General features: G+C 39.9%; 1 protein-coding gene across 1 annotated transcript in view; it reads right to left on the bottom strand.

Moving 5' to 3' along the window:
- The window catches only part of LOC121397575 (sodium/calcium exchanger 3-like), a 34,751-nt gene extending 20,009 nt beyond the window's left edge, over positions 1 to 14,742 (bottom strand). Inside the window, exons 1-2 of the mRNA XM_041574500.1 lie at positions 14,636 to 14,742; positions 6,602 to 6,705 (exon numbers count right to left, since the gene is read on the bottom strand). Of these exons, the coding sequence (XP_041430434.1) occupies positions 6,602 to 6,620 (19 nt within the window). The 5' untranslated portion in view covers positions 6,621 to 6,705; positions 14,636 to 14,742. The remainder of the gene's footprint in view (positions 1 to 6,601; positions 6,706 to 14,635) is intronic.
- Between the last annotated feature and the right edge of the window lie 8,666 nt (positions 14,743 to 23,408).

The following is a 23,408-nucleotide window of genomic DNA, read 5'->3' on the forward strand; positions in this document are numbered from 1 at the left end:
AACATTGTCGCGCATTAAACTTGTTGCCATTGACTTCAATGCATTTGGCTAAAATAGGTGTAGGTATAACAATTGTCGCGGGCTTCAAAATTGATGCGCATCAAAATAATTTTGACGCCCATTAACTTAAATGCGTTTCGCAAGTTTTTCACAAATTTTTCAGTAAATTTGCATATTTTTCATCAAAGCGAAACAAATTCGCCCATCACTATATTTATGTTTAAATCCAGTCAAACTACCACCACCTATTTATTAATAGCTATTACTTAGAGATATCTGCATAATAATAATAAACAATTAGGAGTTATTTGTAGACAACACTTTGCTGAAGATCTACTACAACCAGCTAAAGATGCCATTACTGGGCAACATTTTTGGCATATGCAAGTATTAAGGTTTGGCTTCTGGCTTTTGACTTAGTTGCCCATTACCCCCCATGTATTCAGATAGAAAGAACTGGCAAAAAGGTATAAGTGAACCATAGGCGTCCACAGAAAACTTTGCAGGGGGGTGGGGCATGTAGGTAAAGTAGTAGTAAAACTATTGCCCTTGAATGAGCCCCTGTGGCTCTTTGTCTCTCTATTCTAAATCTTTCTGCTTCTTGCATTTGTCTCTCTGTCCATCCCTCTACCATCTATCTGTCTGTTGTGTTTCATCAATATATCTGTGTGTGTGTGTGTGTGTAAGCAGGTATAGTAAAGTATGAGTATGTCTGTCCGTTGTTTGTCTGTCACTGCTGCACATCTACCTGTCCGGCTGTCTGTATGGGTATGTGTCAGTGTGTGCATAGGGCAGGTAGCACCAGCGGCCAGAGCTGTGGGAGCCTTAGAGGAAGGTGCCTGTTTGGGAGCAGTGGGTGCGGTGGTGACTTTGTTTGTAGTTGGCAAAAAAATCCGGATACACACGTTTTTGTGTATCAAAAGTGGTTTATTAAGCCCATATACATCACAAAAGGGCAACGCTTCGGACCCCTCCGGGCCCTTTATCAAAGACTGATAAAGGGCCCGGAGGGGTCCAAAACATTGCCCTTTTTGTTATGTATATGGGCTTATTAAACCACTTTTGATACAACTTAAACAAAAAAGTGTGCTTTTGGATTTTTTGGCAATTACTCTGCTGACCCTAATGCAAAGGAAGGGTCTTCTGGGTAAGCACCCTGGACTTTAACAAGTGTTATTTTTGGGATTAAGTGGAGCTCTCCATCATCGTGCTTTGCTTGTAGTTGGGTGCCAGCTCCCGGTAGATGCCCGGCACATAGCCCAGAGGAGGGAGGGGTCGGGGATAGCCAGAGGGACAGTGATATTTGCCTTTTGCCATGAATTGCGCTTGCCGTGATGTGGTTGTAGGTTAGCGCTAGGTAATCCCGGGGCTGGAGTACAGAGAGGCGTTACAGTCCAGAGGTGGAGTCATCTTTTTCATTTAAATGTGTGCCTATATAGGTGCAGTCGAGGCTCCCGCCAATGCAGCGCCAGATAGATTTCCAGGGGCGGCAAAAAGCCACTTCTGGTACCTTTAAGAGCTGAATTTCTGTTTGTTAAAGAGAAATTCAGCTTTATTAGTGGGAGAGCAATTGTGCTCTTCGTACTAGTGTTCCTGCCCCCCCTCCCGGCAGGTAAGCCAGCGAGGGGGTTGGAGCTGGATGCAGACGAGTCAGGCTAAGCACCTTGTTGCACTGCGCGGGGCCCCACAACGGCAAACTTGTTAAACAGGTGACTGTCTGCTGCTGCCCCGCTTCCTGCTCACGGCGCTGATGCTGTGGCTGCTGGATTACCAGTGCGTCAGGAGGAGGGTCCTAATGTCCACCAGAGAGGAGAACACCGCCGAGCATAAAGACCCCCCACTGTGCATCTCTCCTGAAATTTTGCCACACATGGATCATCCCCTGAGGTGCAGGATCCAGGGGGGGGGCAAGTGTATGTGTGGAGGCCCATGAAGTGAACATGTGCTTTAAACAAGAGTCCAACAAATGGACTGTCTGATACAGAACATTAAACTATAGTTCAGCGTTTATGTTTACTGCAAATCCGCCAGTCCAAGGTCCTTAGAGGACATTTAATCTACAGCCCTCCAGCTGACGTTCAGTTCTAGTTCTCGGCATCCTCAACAGGTGTTGGCATTCACAATTCAGCAGGAGGGCAGCAGACTTCTGATCACTGGGTTTAACTGTAATTGTTTCACCATCTTGCTTCTGAATGTGATCATTAATACACATACTGTAATGAGGACATTTTATCAAATGTGGATTATCCTCTATCATATTCACGAGATTTAGATTAAGTTCCATGAAACTAGATGGCAAATGAGCTTGACTTTTTTTTTTTTAAACATTTTTAATTTGGTTACATACATTTAATATCCCACTTCCCAAGACGGTTTTAATGAGATTACCACTAGTCATTTAGGGAATATACGACATGTGCGCTGCTGTTAATTTGATGGAAATAACTCGAGTTTATGCAGAGTCTCTTGGCACCAAAGTATTGCGCTCTTAACGGCAATCACTCGCAGACAATAGAAAAACAAGATGTACCAAAAGGAGCTAAGAACTGAATTAACCGTATCCCTTGTTTTTGCCAGCTCTCATTAATAATCCCACTGACAATAGAGAAAATCCTTTTAGTCTGGTATGAAATCTGTCACATAACCAATTGTGTTGACGCATATATTTGGAGTATTGGAAAATATGGTTTGTTCCTGAGTTGTCTGATTGATTCTCAATAGAATAAGTTGGTTTGAGGCCAAGGCACAGAGGGTTGAGCCTCCTCATCAGCAAATGTTCTTAGTAAAATGACAAAGTACAAATAATTACATTGTGTTTGATATTTTGGTATCGGTTAGGGATGTCCAACCTCATATGGAGCCCCCAGTCTTCCTGCAGTACCTTGGATATTCTCTTCTTTAGCACCAGCCTTGTTTATTTAAGATTAAAATCTCATCTGCCTTCAGAAATGTTGGTGTCCCCTATGCCTCAGAAGCCCTATTTATCAAGGTCCGAATATCTGAGCCTCGAATAATTCGTCGTTTTCGGAGCAAAAAAAAAAAACCTACGAATTTTTGGAGATTTATTAAAGTCCAATGGTCTAAAAACTCTGAATCTGAAACCCCGGCATCTAAAAGCTCTTGAGGTCCTGTATAAGTCAATGGGGAAAGTCCCAGTGTCTGCGCTGATGTCCGTACCGATATCCGATGATTTCTGGGTTTCTGTGCAAAAAACTCGAAGTTATTGTGGAAAACTTCTAACTATTCGGGAAAAGCCCCGAAGTTTGCCTGACCCTATTTTTTCAGGCTTTTTTCTTCATAAATAAGGTCCATTTGGGAATTTAGAGTTGCTTGGATTTCTAACTTAGAAATATTGAGATAAACTTGGACCTTGATAAATAACCCCATTAATCTCATACTGTGCTTCCATAATGGTTTTACATTTATAATCTTGCTGAGCTAGAGGAATCAACAATAACCATTTTTGACCAAACTCAACAACCACTGTTCCAAGGTGGGGTCTCACAGACCATTGGGCAATTTCATAAGACTGCATTTGACCTACTGAATCATTGTTGGCCTTCCACAAGATATGATTGCTTTCCGTGTGGTATAATTAAGTGTATCGGCTTACTTGTGGTTATCCTACAGTCACATTTTCACATGACTGATATGCAAATGACCTATTTAACATATAATGGCCCTTTTTTTCTTTTTGGGATCATTCTGGAGATCATGAGACAAGCTAAAGTCTAGCTAACGTAAAAATAATTGTATTTTTGTGTCTACGGATCCAAACATAGAATGTGAAATGTAGAGCATTACACTATTGCTGGAAAATAGCAAACAGCAAGAAAAGTTTAGGGATGCACCGAATCTACTATTTTGGATTCGACCGAACCCCCGCATCCTTTGCGAAAGATTTAGCCGAATACCGAACCGAATCCTAATTTGCATCCTGATGCATATATTTGGAGTATTGGTTTGTTCCTGAGTTGTCTGACTGATTCTCAATAGAATAAGTTGGTTTGAGGCCAGGGCACAGAGGGTTGAGCCTCCTCATCAGCAAATGTTCTTAGTAAAATGACAAAGTACAAATAATTACATTGTGTTTGATATTTTGGTATCGGTTAGGGATGTCCAACCTCATATGGAGCCCACAGTCTTCCTGTAGTACCTTGGATATTCTCTTCCCTAGCGCCAGCCTTGTTTATTATAGGGGTGAAAGGGGGAAAACATTTTGACTTCCTTGTTTTGCGAGTAAAAAATGGGTGGGAGGGGGGGAAAACATTTTTTTTGTGACAAAAAGTCACACGATTGCAAATTAGGATTCGGTTCGCCTTGCAGAAGGATTTGGCCAAATCCGAATCCGGTTGAAAAATGGTGAATTCTGGCCAAATCCCGAACCGAATCCTGGATTCGGTGCATCCTTAGAAAAGTTTGACTGCGTACTACAAATTGAACTGCTCTGAACAGTCAGAATTACGGGGTACATAATCTTGTGGTTCCCAAACTGTAGGACTGGTCTGTCCCCATGGGGTGCTTGGAGCACTAGAGGGCACAGCCTTAGTTATGGGGAGAATGGCTGTCCTTAATGCACCTATAGCCTTTAGCACCTTTCTAATGGCACTTCTATTGCTAATAACAGGTTTGCTGACCAATGCTCACATTTCAATTCAAGCCAGTCATATTATCATTGTGGGTATATTCCACTCTCAAACTAATAACCCAATGGCCTACAAGGAATTTAGTTTTAAACAAACTTTCCTTTCTTCTCCACCAAATCCTAAGAAACGCTAAGCCTATTTGCCAGTTAAATATATAACGAAAGCACTCAGGACCTTAATAAATGTTCCACAATTTAATCACAAGAAAATTAGATTAGGAATGCATTGCTGATGCAGAGGGTTGGAGTGATTTAGACAGAGCTGTAAGGCATTTCCTAGAATATTCACAATAATGAATATATTTAATGGACCCTGAAAACAATACTCTATATCGATATAATTCCTTGGAACTGAAAACTGCTGATTGACTTGACAGTAAAGCGAGTAATCAGACTGGGACCCTAAATTATGAAAAAATCCATAGAACTTTATTTAAGCAGACTGTTTTTGTGCTTTTAGGCTAGAGACACACTGCACATATATATATATATATATATATATACACACACACAAGTTTCTGTAAACCAAACAAGCACACTATGGTACATTTTAGTGTGCAACCATGGAAGTACAAAGCAAAGTAGAGTGTAAAAAGTGCTTAAAGGGATTCGGTCATGATTTTTATGATGTAGTTTTTATTTCTTAATTACACTGCAAATAATTCACTCTACAATATAAAATTTCATTCCTGAAGCAGCAAGTTTATTTAGTTGTAATATTGGTGTGTAGGTGCATCTCAGGTTATTTTGCCTGGTCATGTGATTTCAGAAAGAGCCAGCACTTTAGGATGGAACTGCTTTCTGGCAGCCTGTTGTTTCTCCTACTCAATGTAACTGAATGTGTCTCAGTGGGACCTGGATTTTACTATTGAGTGTTGTTCTTAGATCTACCAGGCAGCTGTTATCTTGTGTTAGGGAGCTGTTATCTGGTTACCTTCCCATTGTTCTGTTGTTTGGCTGCTGGGGGGGGGGGAAAGGGAGGGGGTGATATCACTCCAACTTGCAGTACAGCAGTAAAGAGTGATTGAAGTTTATCAGAGCACAAGTCACATGACTGGGGGCAGCTGGGAAACTGACAATATGTCTAGCCCCATGTCAGATTTCAAAATTAAATATAAAAAAATCTGTTTGCTCTTTTGAGAAATGAATTTCAGTGCAGAATTCTGCTGGAGCAGCACTATTAAATGATGTGTTTTGAAAAAAAAACGTTGTCCCACGACAGTATCCCTTTAAAGACAGTGGCAGATGGTGCTATTTTGCATTTATTGGAATCTATGATAAGCAGCTCCGTGGTGGTGGCAAATTGCCCAAAATAGCCAGCTCCTCTGCTTAGGCAATCACGTGAAAGCACTTGTACCTGGAGGATACCCAGACATAACGAGAACATACATTTTTAAGAGAGACTTGAACTTACAAATGCTGAGGGGTCTTTTACTAATGCAGAGAGTATATGATTACATTAAAAATATTAAAAAAAAATTTAGTTTTAGTACAACATCTGAAGAACCCCAAATTGGCCAGCCCTGTGCTATAATTATATCTACAGATATAAATGACCCCAGTTCACAAGCATTTGGGGAGCACACAAAGTACCATCAGGATAATAAACATTGTATCCTCAAATCACAAATAAATGGAATGCAGGGTCTAAAGCCGTGGCACTGTGAATGGAAGTCATGCCATAATATGTTATTATAGTGGCATTAATTGAATAAAGTTAACGAGAAGATGAATTTTAAGACATTAATTAAAAACAATGCAGAAAACAAAAGGGTGGAGGTGAGTTGAGGCATAGATGACCGAAAAAGGGTGAGAGCAGGAATACACAGGAGGAAGAAGAGAATTGATTTACCAAAAAAAAGAGAGGAAAAGCAAGTTAAAAAAAATGATGAAAAAAAAGCCATTACTGGTTTGATTTTAGGTGTGGGAAAATGGGGAATAGTAGTTGGTTCACACCTGATATTCCTCGCTTCATCCATTTCGGTTCACCAAGGGCAATGAAGAAACTTTCTTGCCTTTCGTATTCCTCCTCATCAATAATTTTAACCCTTATGGTTTTCCTGTAGGAACATAAGAGAAACAGTGGTATATAGAGAGAAAAACTGCACAGTATAATATATTGCGTAAACATGGCCGCCAGTCAAAGGCACAAAAAAATAAACAATTTATATGCATTATTTCTAAAATACTTTTTTTATATTTAGCTTCAGAATTATATTGGTCAAATATTGGTCAATCCCAATGTACTTAAAGGTAGGAAGTATGTGGCCCTGTTCCAAAAAATGTTTGGCTACTGGCTTTAAAGGGATACTGTCATGGGGAAAAAATTTTTTTTCAAAATAAATCAGTTAATAGTGCTGCTCCAGCAGAATTCTGCACTGGAATCCATTTCTCAAAAGAGCAAACAGATTTTTTTATATTCAATTTTGAAATCTGACATGGGGCTAGCTAGACATATTGTCAATTTCCCAGCTGCCCCAAGTCATGTGACTTGTGCTCTGATAAACTTCAATCACTCTTTACTGCTGTACTGCAAGTTGGAGTGATATCACCCCCCTCCCTTTTCCCCCCAGCAGCCTAACAACAGAACAATGGGAAGGTAACCAGATAGCAGCTCCCTAACACAAGATAACAGCTGCCTGGTAGATCTAAGAACAACACTCAATAGTAAAAACCCATGTCCCACTGAGACACATTCAGTTACATTGAGAAGGAAAAACAGCAGCCTGCCAGAAAGCATTTCTCTCCTAAAGTGCAGGCACAAGTCACATGACTGGGGGCAGCTGGGAAATTGAAAAAATATCTAGCCCCATGTCAGATTTCAAAATTGAATATAAAAAAATCTGTTTGCTCTTTTGAGAAATGGATTTCAGTGCAGAATTCTGCTGGAGCAGCACTATTAACTGATTCATTTTGAAAAAAATGTTTTTCCCATGACAGTATCCCTTGTACATTGGGATTGACCACATCCCACCTCGGAGGAGGGGTGGTGATTGTTAAAATATTCTCCTTCAAAAGGAGGTATTTTGGATCAAAAAATTAAATACCTTAACTCCACTAGGTCTTAATGAAAATTGCCCTTTTTAAAACAGAGGTATATACACATATACACACAGATATATAGATACATTTAAACATATATCTAATAATAAATAACAGTAGGAGCAGTGGTTCTAGAATTCACAGCTATGTAAATGCTTCTTGCAGCTAATGGTGATTATTTTTCAGTACAGGTCCACATGTATTTGAACGGGTTGGTTTCTGGCTGTAATTCTCGTTGCTTTTGCTAAAGGGGACAGGAGCCAAGCACCAACCATGCAGAGAACATGATCTGCAATTTACTGCGCTCGCCACACAGCACGGAGACAAGATTACAGGGGAAATTGCTTCTCATGGTCTGATGAAAAATAAAAAAAGCCGACAACTATTACAGATTTTCATGGGCCAACGCTGTTTTCAGGTATCAGTCCCCAAGTGCTAATGTCTACACACCTGTCTCTGGGTTTTACAGTAAAGGGCACATCCATTCTTTAGCTGTTACACCGCAGAATTCTTGCAATATATATAAATACCAACTGGCAGGTACTTTATTGGCCCAGCAAGTGAAACTGAAGCTTGATGCCAATGTTACAGGAAAGATAACAATGATGGGCCAGTGCTGAACAAAAGTTGGCAACGCTACTCATAGGACATTTTATCCACCCCTATGCAGCTGTATTCCCTCACAGGCTTCCCTAAATAAATACACGGGCAGCTTGAGATGTAGCACATTCATTACTAGATTTACTACTTAAAGGAAAACTATACCCCCAAAATAAATACTTAAGCAACAGATAGTTCATATTATATTAAGTGGCATATTAAAGAATCTTACCAAATTACAACTCTTGCCTTGAGCCACCATTGTGTGATGGTGTCTGTGCTGTCTCAGAGATCACCTGACCAGAAATACTGCAGCTCTAACTGTAACAGGAAGAGATCACCTGACCAGAAATACTGCAGCTCTAACTGTAACAGGAAGAGATCACCTGACCAGAAATACTGCAGCTCTAACTGTAACAGGAAGAGATCACCTGACCAGAAATACTGCAGCTCTAGCTGTAACAGGAAGAGATCACCTGACCAGAAATACTGCAGCTCTAACTGTAACAGGAAGAGATCACCTGACCAGAAATACTGCAGCTCTAGCTGTAACAGGAAGAGATCACCTGACCAGAAATACTGCAGCTCTAACTGTAACAGGAAGAAGTGTGGAAGCAAAATACACAACTCTGTCTGTTAATTGGCTCATGTGACCTAACATGTATGGTTTGTTGGTAGGTTTGTGTGCACAGTGAATCCTACGATCCCAGGGGGCGGCCCTTATTTTTTAAAATGGCAATTTTCTATTTATGATTACCCAATGGCACATACTACTAGAAACTTATATTATTATGAAAATGGTTTATTTACATGAAGCAGGATTTTACATATGAGCTGTTTTATGCACTATCTTTTTATAGAGACCTACATTGTTTGGGGGTATAGTTTTCCTTTAAATACCCCTAATATTAGGGATGCACCGAATCCAGGATTCGGTTCAGGATTTGGCCTTTTCCAGCAGGATTCAGATTCAGGTGAATCCTTGTGCCCGGCCGAAGCGAATAGGAGCAGGGAGGGAAATTGGTGTGTATTTTTGTCACATAAGGAAGTAAAAAATATTTCCCACTTCCCTTTGCATATGCAAATTAGGTTCGGTACTCAGCTGAATCTTTTGCAAAAGATTCGGTGGTTCGGCTTAATCCAAAATAGTAGATTCGGTGCATCTCTACTCATTATGCGCATGACGTAAGATGTTTTCTAAATGAGCATTGCTGTATTTCCGAATAACTGATTTCTGTATAATACTCATATTACTCATCAGGCATACTATAGATAGAGATATATGGGGTTTTGAACTAGACGTCTCAGTTTTTCTTCTGTTTAAAACTTTCTGTCCAGTTTAAAAAATTGAAAAAACCGGACAGAAATCCAGCCAGTTGATTCAAAGTGATGCAATAAACGCAATCTGACATCATTGTACAAAAAGATTTGCTGCAGAGAGCGCGTCCAATTTTGTTTGACCATATCCACATTTGTAGCCACACCCCCTAATTACCATGTCCATTTTACAAAATTTTGCAGGTTATGAAACTTTGAACTAGGGATGCACTCAATTCAGGATTTGGTTCGGGTTTCGGACAGGATTCGGCCTTTTTCAGCAGGATTCAGATTCGTCCGAATCCCTGTGCGTGACCGAACCAAATCCGAATTTGCATAGGTAAATTAGGGGCGGGTAGGGAAATCACATGATTTTTCATCACAAAATTTTTTCAACTTTTTCCTTTTCTGCCCCAAATAACTGATTCCAGTACAAACAAAATGTAACAAAATAACTGCCTTTTGCACAAATCCTGCATGTAGAGAGACATGATGTCTGGTGAGTTTAATAGAGTGAGCTCTAATACATCTTCTAGGCAAAAGGAGCCCCCCTATAAGATATATTGGATCTAACTGTCAGTGAATATCTGACACCCAACTGCTGCATGAAGAGAGAATGAAGAGAAACAGATGCTGAGAGAGGAATAGTGAAAAATTCACGAAAAAGGCCAGCGAAATAGTGAAAAATTCACGAATTTTCACCAGCGAATTTTCGCTGCCTTTTCGTGAATTTATTCGTTTGCGGCGAATCACGCAAATTCGCTGCGAATTCGCTCCTGGCGAATATATTCGCCCATCACTATCCGGTACATCTATGTTGTGTGTAGCACCATGGTCCTAGAGGAATGTTGTTTCGTTTCACTGTGTACTGTACAAATGTATATGGATGAAATGACAATAAACTCACTCTTGACGCTTGATTGTATTTAGAAAGTTTCTTATTTCAGTATGCTGAAGCTAATATTACATTTTCATTTTCGCGATAGTTCCCCTTTAGCCTTTACTGTTTATTAATCAAACAGTAACAACAGAAACTGAAAGTGTATCAAAGTAACGAAAATACAATGTACTGCTGCTCGACACTGGTAAAAGTTGTGTGCTTAGCAGGGACAAAGATAAGAAATGTATCAACTAAATGTATCAATTTAGAACAGTTTACACAGGGGTCGGCGACCCCCCCTCCCAGAGCTGCTTTAGAAGATGAAAAATGACATTCCAGTACATACAGTACATGTCAAATGATGTCCTTTAACCATAAATGATATAGTTGGCAAGTCACATTAATGAGTAATATTGACTGGTAAATAAACTGTGTATGCAACAAGCCCTGGATGCCTGTTGGGTAAAGGAACATTTGATTACATGTGTGTTAAAGTATAAGTCATAATAAAGTTCTGGACAATATTCAAACAAGGATGCTTTATGGCTTTCGATGCTCAGGGGTAAATTTATCAAAGAGTGAAGTTCCGCCACTAGAATGAAATTCCGCCACTCTCCATTCATTTCTATGGGATTTTGAAAGGCGTATTTATCAATGGGTGAAAGTGAAAGTTCACCCTTTGATAAATACGCCTATAAAAATCCCATAGAAATGAATGGAGAGTGGCGGAATTTCACTCTAGTGGCGGAACTTCACTATTAACTTCACTCTTTGATAAATCAACCCCTATGTCTGTAATTTTCTGCAGTCACAATGCAACGTTTAAGTTTCCCTTGGATAATCTTAGCCTCTTTGATGTGGGTGATGTGGAAAAGGAAATGTCGCATTCTCACGGGCGATTAACTTATCAGAGATGTTGTCTTAGAAGATGCTGAAATGACTTATTGGGCCTGTGGGCAGAGGGAACAAGAGCAACACTGTACGAAGGGTTAAAGCAACTAGTCAGGAAGGTGAAGTGGATTTTATACTAGTTGTCTATCTGGGAACTAAAGTAAAATTAGGGTAATATTAGGTAAGGTGAGTAAAAAAATCATATCCCGTCTATACTACAGGTAAAGGATCCCTTATCCGGAAACCCGATATCCTGAAAGCTCCGAATTACGGAATGACTGTCTCCCATAGACTCCATTTTATCCAAATAATCCAAATTTTTAAAAATGATTTCCTTTTTCTGTGTAATAATAAAACCGTAGCTTGTACTTGATCCCAACTAAGATATAATTAATCCTTATTGGAAGCAAAACCAGCCTATTGGCTTTATTTAATGTTTAAATGAATTTCTAGCAGACTTAAGGCATGAAGACCCAAATAACGGAAAGATCCATTATCCGGGAAAACCCCAGGTCCCGAGCATTCTGGATAACAGGTCCCATACCTGTACTCACATTTTGAAGGCAAATGCAGTGAAGAAATGTGTATAGTCAAGAAAAAAAGTATTCTGCTGAAATGTTATGCGCCTCTCCTGTGACTTTTTGTCACAAAACAAGGAAGTAAAAATGTTTTCCCCTTCCCACCCCTATTTTGCATAAGAAAATTAGGGTTCGGATTCAGTTTGGTATTTGGCCAAATCTTTCACTAAGGATTCGGGGGTTCGGCCGAATCCAATATAGTGGATTCGGTGCATCCCTAATATCAAGAGCAATACATAATACTAGTTCAACCTTATCAGCTGTACTCTATATTACAATATGCATTTAGTATAAGAAGCCAAATATATGAATGAAGTGCAATATTCAGAGGCAAATCTTTGTGTTTTTCTTCCAGAATCTCAGCATAATTGTGTGTACAAAAGAATAACCACACAAGTTGTGATGGGTGCAATGTCCACAGGACCTGTGTCTGGTTTGCTTGGCAAGTCACTTTTGGCTACTAAAAGAGATCATGAATTACGGCCAGTGTTCCTATGTGTGTAATTCACCCATTGGTGTCAATGGATGCTCAATTTTGCATCCATTAAATGAGGCAACAATTAAATATTTGGCAACAGAAATCTGTAACTTGCACCACTATGAATTCACAGCTGCAATCCTATCCTTGTTGGTGCAAATTCACAAGGCAAGACTCATGGACATATTTATATGCGACATTACAATTCTACATAAAATGCTCAGTAATGGGTGCAAATGAATGGGGTGGAAGATTGTTTTTTCATCTATTAATAAACATGCACCTATACCCAGTCCAGCGGGTGCAGATTTCTGCATTTAGGAGATCACTGGATGATGACAAATATGTTTAGATGAAATAGAAATAATGTAGAATATTCCTCTGGCACTCACTTGTATTTATTTTGATCAGTACGGCAGTATCACACAAGTTATAGGGCGGAGAGTAGGGTCTTGTACATGTACATGCACTGGGGCATCATCAGAGACATGCTGACTGCATTGCTGTACATTCAAATAGGAACATAGGGAAAATGCACACGCAATAAAGCATGCTGATCAGCTGCATCTGTGCAATTAGCAATCTCAAAAGTTATGAGCAGAAAAATCAAGTTCCCTTAAAGGAGGTCTGTTTGCACTTGCCAAATGTTAGGCACCCCAAGTGATTGTATTGACTTACATGAAATCCCTGGGCCGGTGCTCCTATCAGCAGAAAACTGCACCGGCCCAGGGTTATACCAGTGAGAACGACAGAGAGATCCTCTTCTGGCTTCTTATTTCTTCAAATTCCCCCGAGCAAACGCATGCGCAGTTGAACAAAATAGCCGACTTTTTAGTTGAAGTTCAGCTTTTCGTTCAACTGCTCATGTGCAACCGCGCAAAGAAAGAGGAAGCAGGAAGAAGATGGCTCCGTGGTGCTCACTGGTATAACCCCCGGGCCGGTGCAGTTTTCTGCTGATAGGAGCACCGACCCGGGGTTTCAGGTAAGTCAATACAATCATTTGGGGGTACCTAACATTTGGCACCTCCAAGTGCAAACATTTTTACTAGGGATGCCCGGAATCCAGGTTTCGGTTCGGGATTCGGCCAGGATTCTGCATTTTCAGAAGGATTCTGATTTAGCCAAATCCTTCTGCCCGGTCAAATCAAATCCGAATTTGCATATGCAAATTAGGGGTGGTGAATTAAACAAATGATTTATGCTTTCAAATTTGGCGACAGGGGGTCACCATCTTGTAACTTTGTTATACATCTTTGCAAGACCAAGACTGTGCACATGCTCAGTGTGGTCTGGGCTGCTTAGGGATCGTCATAAATGATCAAAACAGCACAAGTCAAATAATATCTGCCAGAAGCCGATACAGCAAGACTGATTAATAATCAGAATATACAGACTGCACTGGGTCCTGTGTTGTCATGTAATCTAATGTGGATTTTATAGTTTTTGTATTGTTTAATACAAACCTTCTCCAACTCTGCAGAACCAGTGGCTGCAGCAAAATAATCCTCCAAATAGAATCCCAGTTTATCTGTTTAAATCTGGCTCCATGATCTTTGTCCCTGCAGCTGGAGTTGGAAACAGTAAAGGGGATGTAAAGGCAAAAATAAAATCCAATACAAATCGCTACACGGTCGCCGACTGCTCTACAGGGAAACAAACAAAGCTGCTTGAGTTCTGCATGGCTGGTAAGTAAGGCGGGGGCTCCCCCTGCTGTTCATAAGTATGATTGTTTCCCTGCAGAGCAGTTAGGGACCGTCTGACAAATCCTATCCACAGCAGTAAATGAAGGGAGAATTTCATTGCATACAGTCAGGTTTCTTATAAAAACGGTACATATTTTTTAATCAAAGTATATTGGAGATAGGTTTCTTTTGCATTAAAGAAAGTGAAAATGGGATTTTATTTTTTTGCCTTCATATGCCCTTTAAAAAGTTTTCTATGCCTATTAACACTCCTTATATAAATCCTTAAGATTCTGAAACGAATGCAAGCTGCTCAGGCCTTATGTTGACAAGTCTGATGCTATCAAATATGCACACACAGCATTGTTAAAGAGAGGGGTAGGAAAAAAAAAAAAGAGTTGTTAAATTAGTTAATTTATTTTAATTGAAGCTCAAAAACAAAGAATGGAGGAAAAGGAGGAGAAAAGCACAGAGGTTAGAGGGAGCAGAGTTACAAGCGAAGGCTGTTAGTAGCTACTCCACCTTTCTGTACACTCAGATCCACAAGGTGGGGCTCCCTCAGTTCAATGAAGAAAGTCTTGTTTTTCTCATACTCCTCGTCATCAAATATTTTGATCTGAATAGTTTTGCTGTGGATGGAAAAACAATATAGGAGTCACAAGATAAGGCTAAGGAAAGAACGAAGGGAAAATAAAGAGTTGAAAGGTTTCCTCCCTCAGGTTACTCTGTACACAGTGGGGGTTATTTACTAAACTCCGAATGCAAAAATCACGAAAAATAGATTTTTTTTTTATATAAAATCGGATTTTTAAAAATTAACGAATTTTTCAGCAATTTATTAAACCCCTAGGATGGAAAAGTCCGAATCTGAAAATCCGGCATCTCAGATCTGTCGAGGCTGCTTATAAGTCAATGGGAGAAGTCCCAATGATTTTTTGATGTGGTTTGGGTTTGGGTTTCACGCAATGCCCCGAAGTTTTCGGCAAAAATTGCAGTTTTCTGGTGAAAAATCCGAATCATGAAAATGTAATAATAAATAAGCGTAAAAAACCCGAGCGGATTTGATCGTAGTTGTAGTTGAAATTATTGAGATAAATTCGGACTTTGATAAATAACCTCCCGTGTGTTGAGGAGATGAAAAAAAAGTGTCAGAAAGGAAGTTAAAGAGGCAGCCGTTAGGTGAGAGATGTAAGAGTCACTTGCCAAAAAGCATTTCTTTATTATTGCAGAAAATGGATGTTGATTTAGAGCATGCATTCAGAGGAAGACTGGGGAGTCGAAGTACCGTATATACTCGAGTATAAGCCGTCCCGAGTATAAGCCGAGGTACCTAATTTTATCTCCAAAAAGTGGGAAAGCTTATTGACTCGAGTATAAGCCTAGGGTAAGAAATGCAGCAGCTTCTGGTAAGTTTCAATCAAAAAATTGAGGGTTTCTGCTCCCATTGGAGGTGCCAGCGTCTCGTTTTTGGATGCCGCGACCATTCTTGGACGCCGGCGAATATTCTTGGAGACTATTCATGGACACCGGCGACTATTCTTGGACGCCGGCGACTATTCTTAGACTCCGCGACCGTTTTTGCACTTGACCCGAGTATAAGCCGAGGTAGAGTTTTTCAGCATATTTTGGGGGCTGAAAAACTCAGCTTATACTCGAGTATATATGGTAGTAAACTAACCAATCAACTGCCTTGAAAGGTAGATTATTGTAAGAAAGGAACCATAGTTATTACTCATAACAATAAACCAGTGCCTGGATCAAAAGGGAATCGGTTTTCACCCTTTGATACTCTTAGAATCCCCAGGAAAGAATAACAAGCATGAAAGTAGTCTGGTCCTCTGCACACAAATCCTATAGATATTCTCTTTGAATTGCATCAATCTGAACCTAAACATCTGACTATTGGATTACTGGGCAGATAATATAAAATTTTTGCCATTTTGAATCAGAACACTTGGCTCTGCAGAGCGCTGAGGATGAGGTTTAGCTGGACTCCATCCATAAGTGAAAGGAGATTAAATATACATTGCTGGGTTTCCCAGATGCAATGACCTATATAATCCAGCCAGCACCCCACTAACATCAATAAAGAAATATCTTCAACAGATATTAACGGGTGCTTCAACTTCACTTATGTGGCCTATACCATGGGGATGGTACCCAACAAATACCAATTGCTCCAATAAAATCAGCCATCAGCCCCTATGCTAAGGATCAATGCAACTAAAAGAGATATCAGCACCAAACAAGTCATTGTCCTTGGAACTTTAACTAAGGAGGTTATTCACTAAACTCCAAATGCAAAAATCGTGAAAAATGTGTGATTTTGTTTTTTGATAAAATCAGACTTTTAAAAAATCACAAATTTTTCGGAATTGATTAAACCCCAAGGATGGAAAAGTCCAAAACAGAAAATCCGGCATCTCAGACCTGTCGAAGTTACATATAAATCAATGGGAGAAGCCCCAATGATTTTTCCAAAGTTTTTGGAGTTTTCGGCAAAAATATGCGTTTTCTGGTGAAAAATCCCAAAAAAATCTTGAAAATCTAATTAAAAATCAAAAAAAATCTTGAAAATCTGTTTTTTTTCCCCGCAAAACAAATTTTCATGTAAATGTAATAATAAATATGTGCAAAAAATCGTGCGGATTTGATCGGAGTTTGTAGCAGAAAATATTGAGATAAATTTGGAAATTGATAAATAACCCCCTACATGTCTAATACAGGTATGGGTCCTGTTGCTTGGGACCTGGGGTTTTCTGGATAAGGAATTGGGATCTCCATACCTTAAATCTACTATAAAACCATTGAAACATTGCTTAGATCCAATAGGATTGTTTTGTCTCCATTAAGGATTAATTATATCTTAGTTGGGATCAAGTGCAAGGTACTGTTTTCTTTATTTTATTACAACTGAGGTGCCCTTTCTGTAATTTGGAGCTTTCTGGATAACGGGTTTCCGGATCCCAACTGGACATCCAAATGGAAACTGAACTGACAAAATACAGCCACTGTCTAAGATTATTAAAACGGTTAATGATATCGCTGGTGTAGAGCACAAACTGGACCACATAAGAAGGTGGTTCCATATAATGTATGCCCCTGATTGGACACCTAGGGGGTTACTTATCAAAGTCCGAATTTATCTCAATATTTTCTGCTACAAACCCCCGATCAAATCTGCTCAGGTTTTTTACGCTTATTTATTATTACATTTTCCAGAAAATTTGCTTTGCGGGGAAAAAATCTAATTTTCATGTTTTTTTTGGATTTTTCATCCGATTTTCAAGTTTTTTCAGATTTTTTTACCCAAAAATGTCGGGGTATTGCACGAAACCCAGTGCACATCAAAAAATCATTGGGACTTCTCCCCTTGACTTACATGCAACCTCAACAGGTCTGAGATGCCGGATTTTCTGATTCATACTTTTACATCCTCTGGGTTTAATAAATTCCGAAAATTTGTGATTTTTTAAAAGTCTGATTTTATAAAAAAAATTACGAATTTTTCTGAATTTTTGCATTTGGAGTTTAGTAAATAACCCCCTTGGTGAATCGGCCTGGGCTACATCTCATGCACAGATACATTAGGAAGGTAACACATGATGTAACTGTCCCCTATAAAATGTCCAAATATTAGCCCATGCTCTTTTAATTTTTATTTCCTTCCCATTCACAAACCCTGTTACAGTGATTGGAAGCTGGAAATCATCTGTCATTACCCAGTGACTGCGAGAAAACCGCTAAAAATAATGATCAGGAGAAAGGTCTTAATCCTCAGAAGAAAAGCAATCTGCTGGCGGCTGCTGCCAAGGTAATGTTGCCCATGCATCTTAGAAATCAATTTCGGCTGTGCACAGATAGATGTCAAATTCTTATTATAAATAAAAATCTGTGCTTTATTCTGCTAAATAAGGTAATTTCATTAGCAAAGGTACCAGAAACATTACCTTTTCATAAGACTGGCTTTTGATTGATTTAGCATTGCTGTACAATAGTCTTTTTTTTTTTATAGAAACAAAGGGTTATATAGCCGAAAATAATCAAATCAATATACATATATTTGTATTTTTGCATTTTTAGCCTGCTAATATCTGGCGTTTGCCTCGAATGAGAGCCAGCAGGCCTAGAGGAATCATGGAATCCAGAAAATACATAGACACTTAAGGTCAGGGCACATGCTCAGATTCGGGGAGATTAGTCGCCCGGCGACAAATCTCCTCTTTTTCCGGGCCACTAATCTCCCCGAACTGCCTCCCACCATCTAGAATGTAAATCGCTGGCAGGATGGCACTCGGAACTATTCGTTTTCCAAAAGTTGCCGCGCAAGGAAACTTCGGGCAACTTCGTAACACAAAGTTTATCAGAGCACAAGTTACACGACTCGGGGAAACTGGGAAACTGACAATATGTCTAGCCCTATGTCAAAATTAAATATTTCAGTGGAGAATTCTGCTGGAGCAGCACTATTAACTGATGCGTTTTGAAAAAACATTTTTTCCCATGACAGTATGCCTTTACGGCTGAGTGTCAGTGGCGTGGGTTAGTGTGGGGCGGGTACACATGTGAATACATTCAATTGGAAATGACCAGGAGCTTCCAAAATAACAATCTGTCTTTTTCCATTTCCCCTCTGTTTACAGTTTTTCTGAATTTGCTGCCTAATCCTTCCAGCAATCTACTGTGGCTTTGGGCTTTTAGTCGAAAGCTTGGAGATTTGAAATCTATATTTAGAGTTATTTTCTGTGGAAATCCTGTGTTACTATGGTGATGGCAAGGAGGCAACGGAGAAAGAGAGGGCATAGAATGCAAGTTGTGAAAATGATATGTATGGGGCTATTCCTTGTGGAACGGCTCTGATCTGAGTGCTCAGGATGGCACGGGGCTCGGCAGTGATCTCTGCACAATCAGACATTAAAAAAAAATCCCGAGGGGAAGAAAGTCATACATCAAATGCAGCTCACAGACACCCAGGAGGAATGGGAAAAACCAAAGAAATCAGGTTACTGTGAGTCACAGCTCGGTTGCTAGGCTCAACTGGGAAAGTGGCCACTATATATAGAATAAAGAAATACACTTGGTTCCTGTTTGTTTGTTGACTTTAAAGGAAAAAGCATTAAAGAAAAATCATTCTTCCTGAAAGAACTGAAACCTCAGAAAATCTGAGATATTGCACTTTTATAAAAGAGGAGAGAAATAAAATGCCATCGTATGAGACCTTGTCGGTCAGGAGCCCTGCCAACAACTCCATTCATCCCACAAGCGAATGCAGGTTCCAGTAGCACACAGATAGACATATAGACAGACAGACAGATAGAGAGTGAAAGAGATGTATAGATATATAGATAGATGATAGAGAGATAGATACAGATGATCGATAGATGGATAGATGATTGATAGATAGAAAGATAAATAGATAGATGATAGATAGTTGATAGGTAGATTGAGAGAAAGAGAAAACTTGACCCCCAAAATGAATATTCAAGCAACAAATAGTTTATATCATATTAAGCTGCATGTTAAAGAATCTTACCAAACGAATATATATTTAAGTAAATACTGCCCTTTTATATCTCTTGCCTTGAACCACCATTTTGTGATGGTCTGTGTGCTGCCTCAGAGATCACCTGACCAGAAATACTGCAGCTCTAACTGTAACAGGAAGAGATCACCTGACCAGAAATACTGCAGCTCTAACTGTAACAGGAAGAGATCACCTAACCAGAAATACTGCAGCTCTAACTGTAACAGGAAGAGATCACCTGACCAGAAATACTGCAGCTCTAACTGTAACAGGAAGAGATCACCTGACCAGAAATACTGCAGCTCTAACTGTAACAGGAAGAGATCACCTGACCAGAAATACTGCAGCTCTAACTGTAACAGGAAGAGATCACCTGACCAGAAATACTGCAGCACTAACTGTAACAGGAAGTGTTTAAGCGATAGACATAACTCGAGATAGATATATAGAGAGAGAGAGATAAATAGAGAGAAAGAGAGAGATGACAGATAGATGATTGATTGATAGATATGTAGGGACCTATAGGATATCCTATCCCTATAGAGTTAATCCCCTACCTTTTGTATGTAGTTCTCTTTTCCCTTGTTATTGGGCCAAGCCCTTGTAACTGGTAAAGTGTAACACCCACACCTATTGGACAAAGAGTGTAATGACACTCCCCTGCCACACTGCTATATAGTGTGTACAGGGAGTGTCCTCTTCCTCTTTGGCTCCTGGTGCTGCTGCTAGGTGAATCTCCATTGAGCCTGGGATCACCAAAGGCCCCAGTAAGCTTTTACCCTAAAGGGACCTGACACCTTTAGTGCTAAGTCGGGGACCAGGTAAACCCCGTGAACGAGGACCAGCTAAAATAGTAAGATACTGTTATAGTTCTCTCTAGGAGAGAAAGACAGAGAGGTGTAGCAGAAAGAGCAGCTGTCGCTCCAACGAGGATTGTAGTAGGGAGTAGCTTCCCACAAGGCCTGTTTGCCTTTAGAGCAGGGAACTCAGTTGATAGGGCAGTAGGTGAGCAAAGGACTACCTGAACCCTACCTGATAGATCCCGATCCCCTCACTGTGCAACGTCGGTTGAACTGGGATTTGATATACACCTATCTGCAATATCCTTTGGGAGTCGCATCTGTTTGACTGTGAACCTTTACTGTCCAAAGTGATTCCATCTGCTGTGTCCTCAGAACTGTTGTAAGTAAACCTGTGGTCATTTGCCTTTGGCATAATAAATCTGCTCCTGTTTAACCTTCTAAAAGAACCTCCTGGCGTCCATTATTCTATTTGCACTTATATGCCTGTGAGTTGTAGTTCAACTACAGTTTAAAGGGGAAGCTTCCATTTGGCGAAGGCTCTGCCCTGGGTAAAGATTCGCAATGTAACCCATGCTCACTACCTAGCTGGTCACCCTTAACTCCTAATTGGCAGAATAGGCCAGAAAAGCGTTACAGATAGATAGAGAGATAAATAGATAGATGATAGATAGTTGATAGGTAGATTGATAGAAAGAGAAAACTTGACCCCCAAAATGAATATTCAAGCAACAAATAGTTTATATCATATTAAGTGGCATGTTACAGAATCTTACCAAACAAATATATATTTAAGTAAATACTGCCCTTTTACATCTCTTGCCTTGAACCACCATTTTGTGATGGTCTGTGTGTTGCCTCAGAGATCACCTGACCAGAAATACCGCAGCTCTAACTGTAACAGGAAGAGATCACCTGACCAGAAATACTGCAGCTCTAACTGTAACAGGAAGAGATCACCTGACCAGAAATACTGCAGCTCTAACTGTAACAGGAAGAGATCAACTGACCAGAAATACTGCAGCTCTAACTGTAACAGGAAGTGTTAAAGCAAAAGACACAACTCGGCCTTTTAATTGGCTCATGTGACCTAACATGTATGTTATGTTTGTTTTGTTAGTGTGCACCATGAATCCATCCCAGGGGGCGGTCCTTATTTTTTAAAATGGCAGTTTTCTATTTAGGATTTCCCAATGGCACATACTACTAAAAAGTATATTATTATTATTTTTATAAAATGTTTTATAGGATATATTTTTATAGAGACCTACATTGTTTGAGGGGTATAGTTTTCCTTTAACTGCATGCTTCCCTATACACACACATAAGCACAGAGGGTACATAAAGCTATGGACTCCTTGGGGATTTCTTTGTGACCTTAATCCTATAATGGCAAACATGCAAGTGGGGGAAGCATTTTATGGGGCCATATTGATAGCGTAATTATAAAGGAAACGTATGCAGCTTGATGTAACTAGGAAAATAACAATCTACATATTATAAGCCAAGTCCCATATTCTAAATGGGTCAACAGCCTAGAGAGGTAGGAGAGGAACAAATGGGACAGAAAGATTGTTCTACATGTGGAGCATAAGGGAATAAAGAAGCCACACAGAGACGGGAAGGGAAAGGAGTCTAACAGACTGGAGATATTGCTCATATGTTGGCCCAATAAGATATATATCAGTGCAGTCCTGGCCTTAGTTCCATAAGTAGACCCCTTCTATCTGTAGTTTTACCTGTTAATCCCACACTTCTAAATCAATTCTAGCAGGCCTTATCTTTCCACCACTTATTGGACAAAATAAAGACTCCATGTACAACACCCCCTTTTCAAAATTTGGTGGAAGGGTGAATATACTCTAAAATTGTCCTGAAGCTTTCTGCACAGAACACGGTAACTACGAGAGAGTTTAAAGTTATCTTCTATACAGGCTACGAGTAGATTTCTGGTTTTAGTTCTTCAGCCATGCCTGGGCACTTCCATTATCACAAACATTCAGACTGACAACAGACCAGCTCCCCCAATCTGTTTGGCTAAAGGTGGCCATAGACACACAGATAATATCGTACAAAACTAGTTTTTGTACAATATTGGGTGCGGGTATGGTGGGAAAAGAGCCAACCGATATCGGCAGAAGACTTGGATATCGGTCGGCTCGTCGATCAGGCTGGACGGAAAATTTTGATCGGGTGAAAAAAACATGGGCCATTGTTAGTGCTGAATCATCAGATACAGGTAGAATTCTATTGTTTCTATATGTATATCTGACCATTCAGCTCTGCACGTGTGTATTGAAACCAACAATCTTTTCCAGGAAAGATCGTAATTGTTACGTCTTTGGCCACCTTAAAGGGATACGGTCATGGGAAAAAAATTTTTTTGTCAAAATGAATCAGTTAATAGTGCTGCTCCAGCAGAATTCTGCACTGAAATCCATTTCTCAAAAGAGCAAACAGATTTTTTTATATTTAATTTTGAAATCTGACATGGGGCTAGACATATTGTCAATTTCCCAGCTGCCCCTGGTCATGTGACTTGTGCTCTGATAAACTTCAATCACTCTTTACTGCTGTACTGCAAGTGATTTCAGCCCCCTCCCTTTTCCCCCCCAGCAGCCAAACAAAAGAACAATGGGAAGGTAACCAGATAGCAGCTCCCTAACACAAGATAACAGCTGCCTGGTAGATCTAAGAACAACACTCAATAGTAAAAATCCAGGTCCCACTGAGACACATTCAGTTACATTAAGAAGGAAAAACAGCAGCCTGCCAGAAAGCATTTCTCTCCTAAAGTGCAGGCACAAGTCACATGACCAGGGGCAGCTGGGAAATTGACAATATGTCTAGCCCCATGTCAGATTTCAAAATTGAATATAAAAAAATCTGTTTGCTCTTTTGAGAAATGGATTTCAGTGCAGAATTCCGCTGGATCAGCACTATTAACTGATTCATTTTGAAAAATTTTTTT

Source organism: Xenopus laevis, chromosome 8S (assembly GCF_017654675.1).
Source record: "Xenopus laevis strain J_2021 chromosome 8S, Xenopus_laevis_v10.1, whole genome shotgun sequence".
NCBI classification, from domain to species: domain Eukaryota; kingdom Metazoa; phylum Chordata; class Amphibia; order Anura; family Pipidae; genus Xenopus; species Xenopus laevis.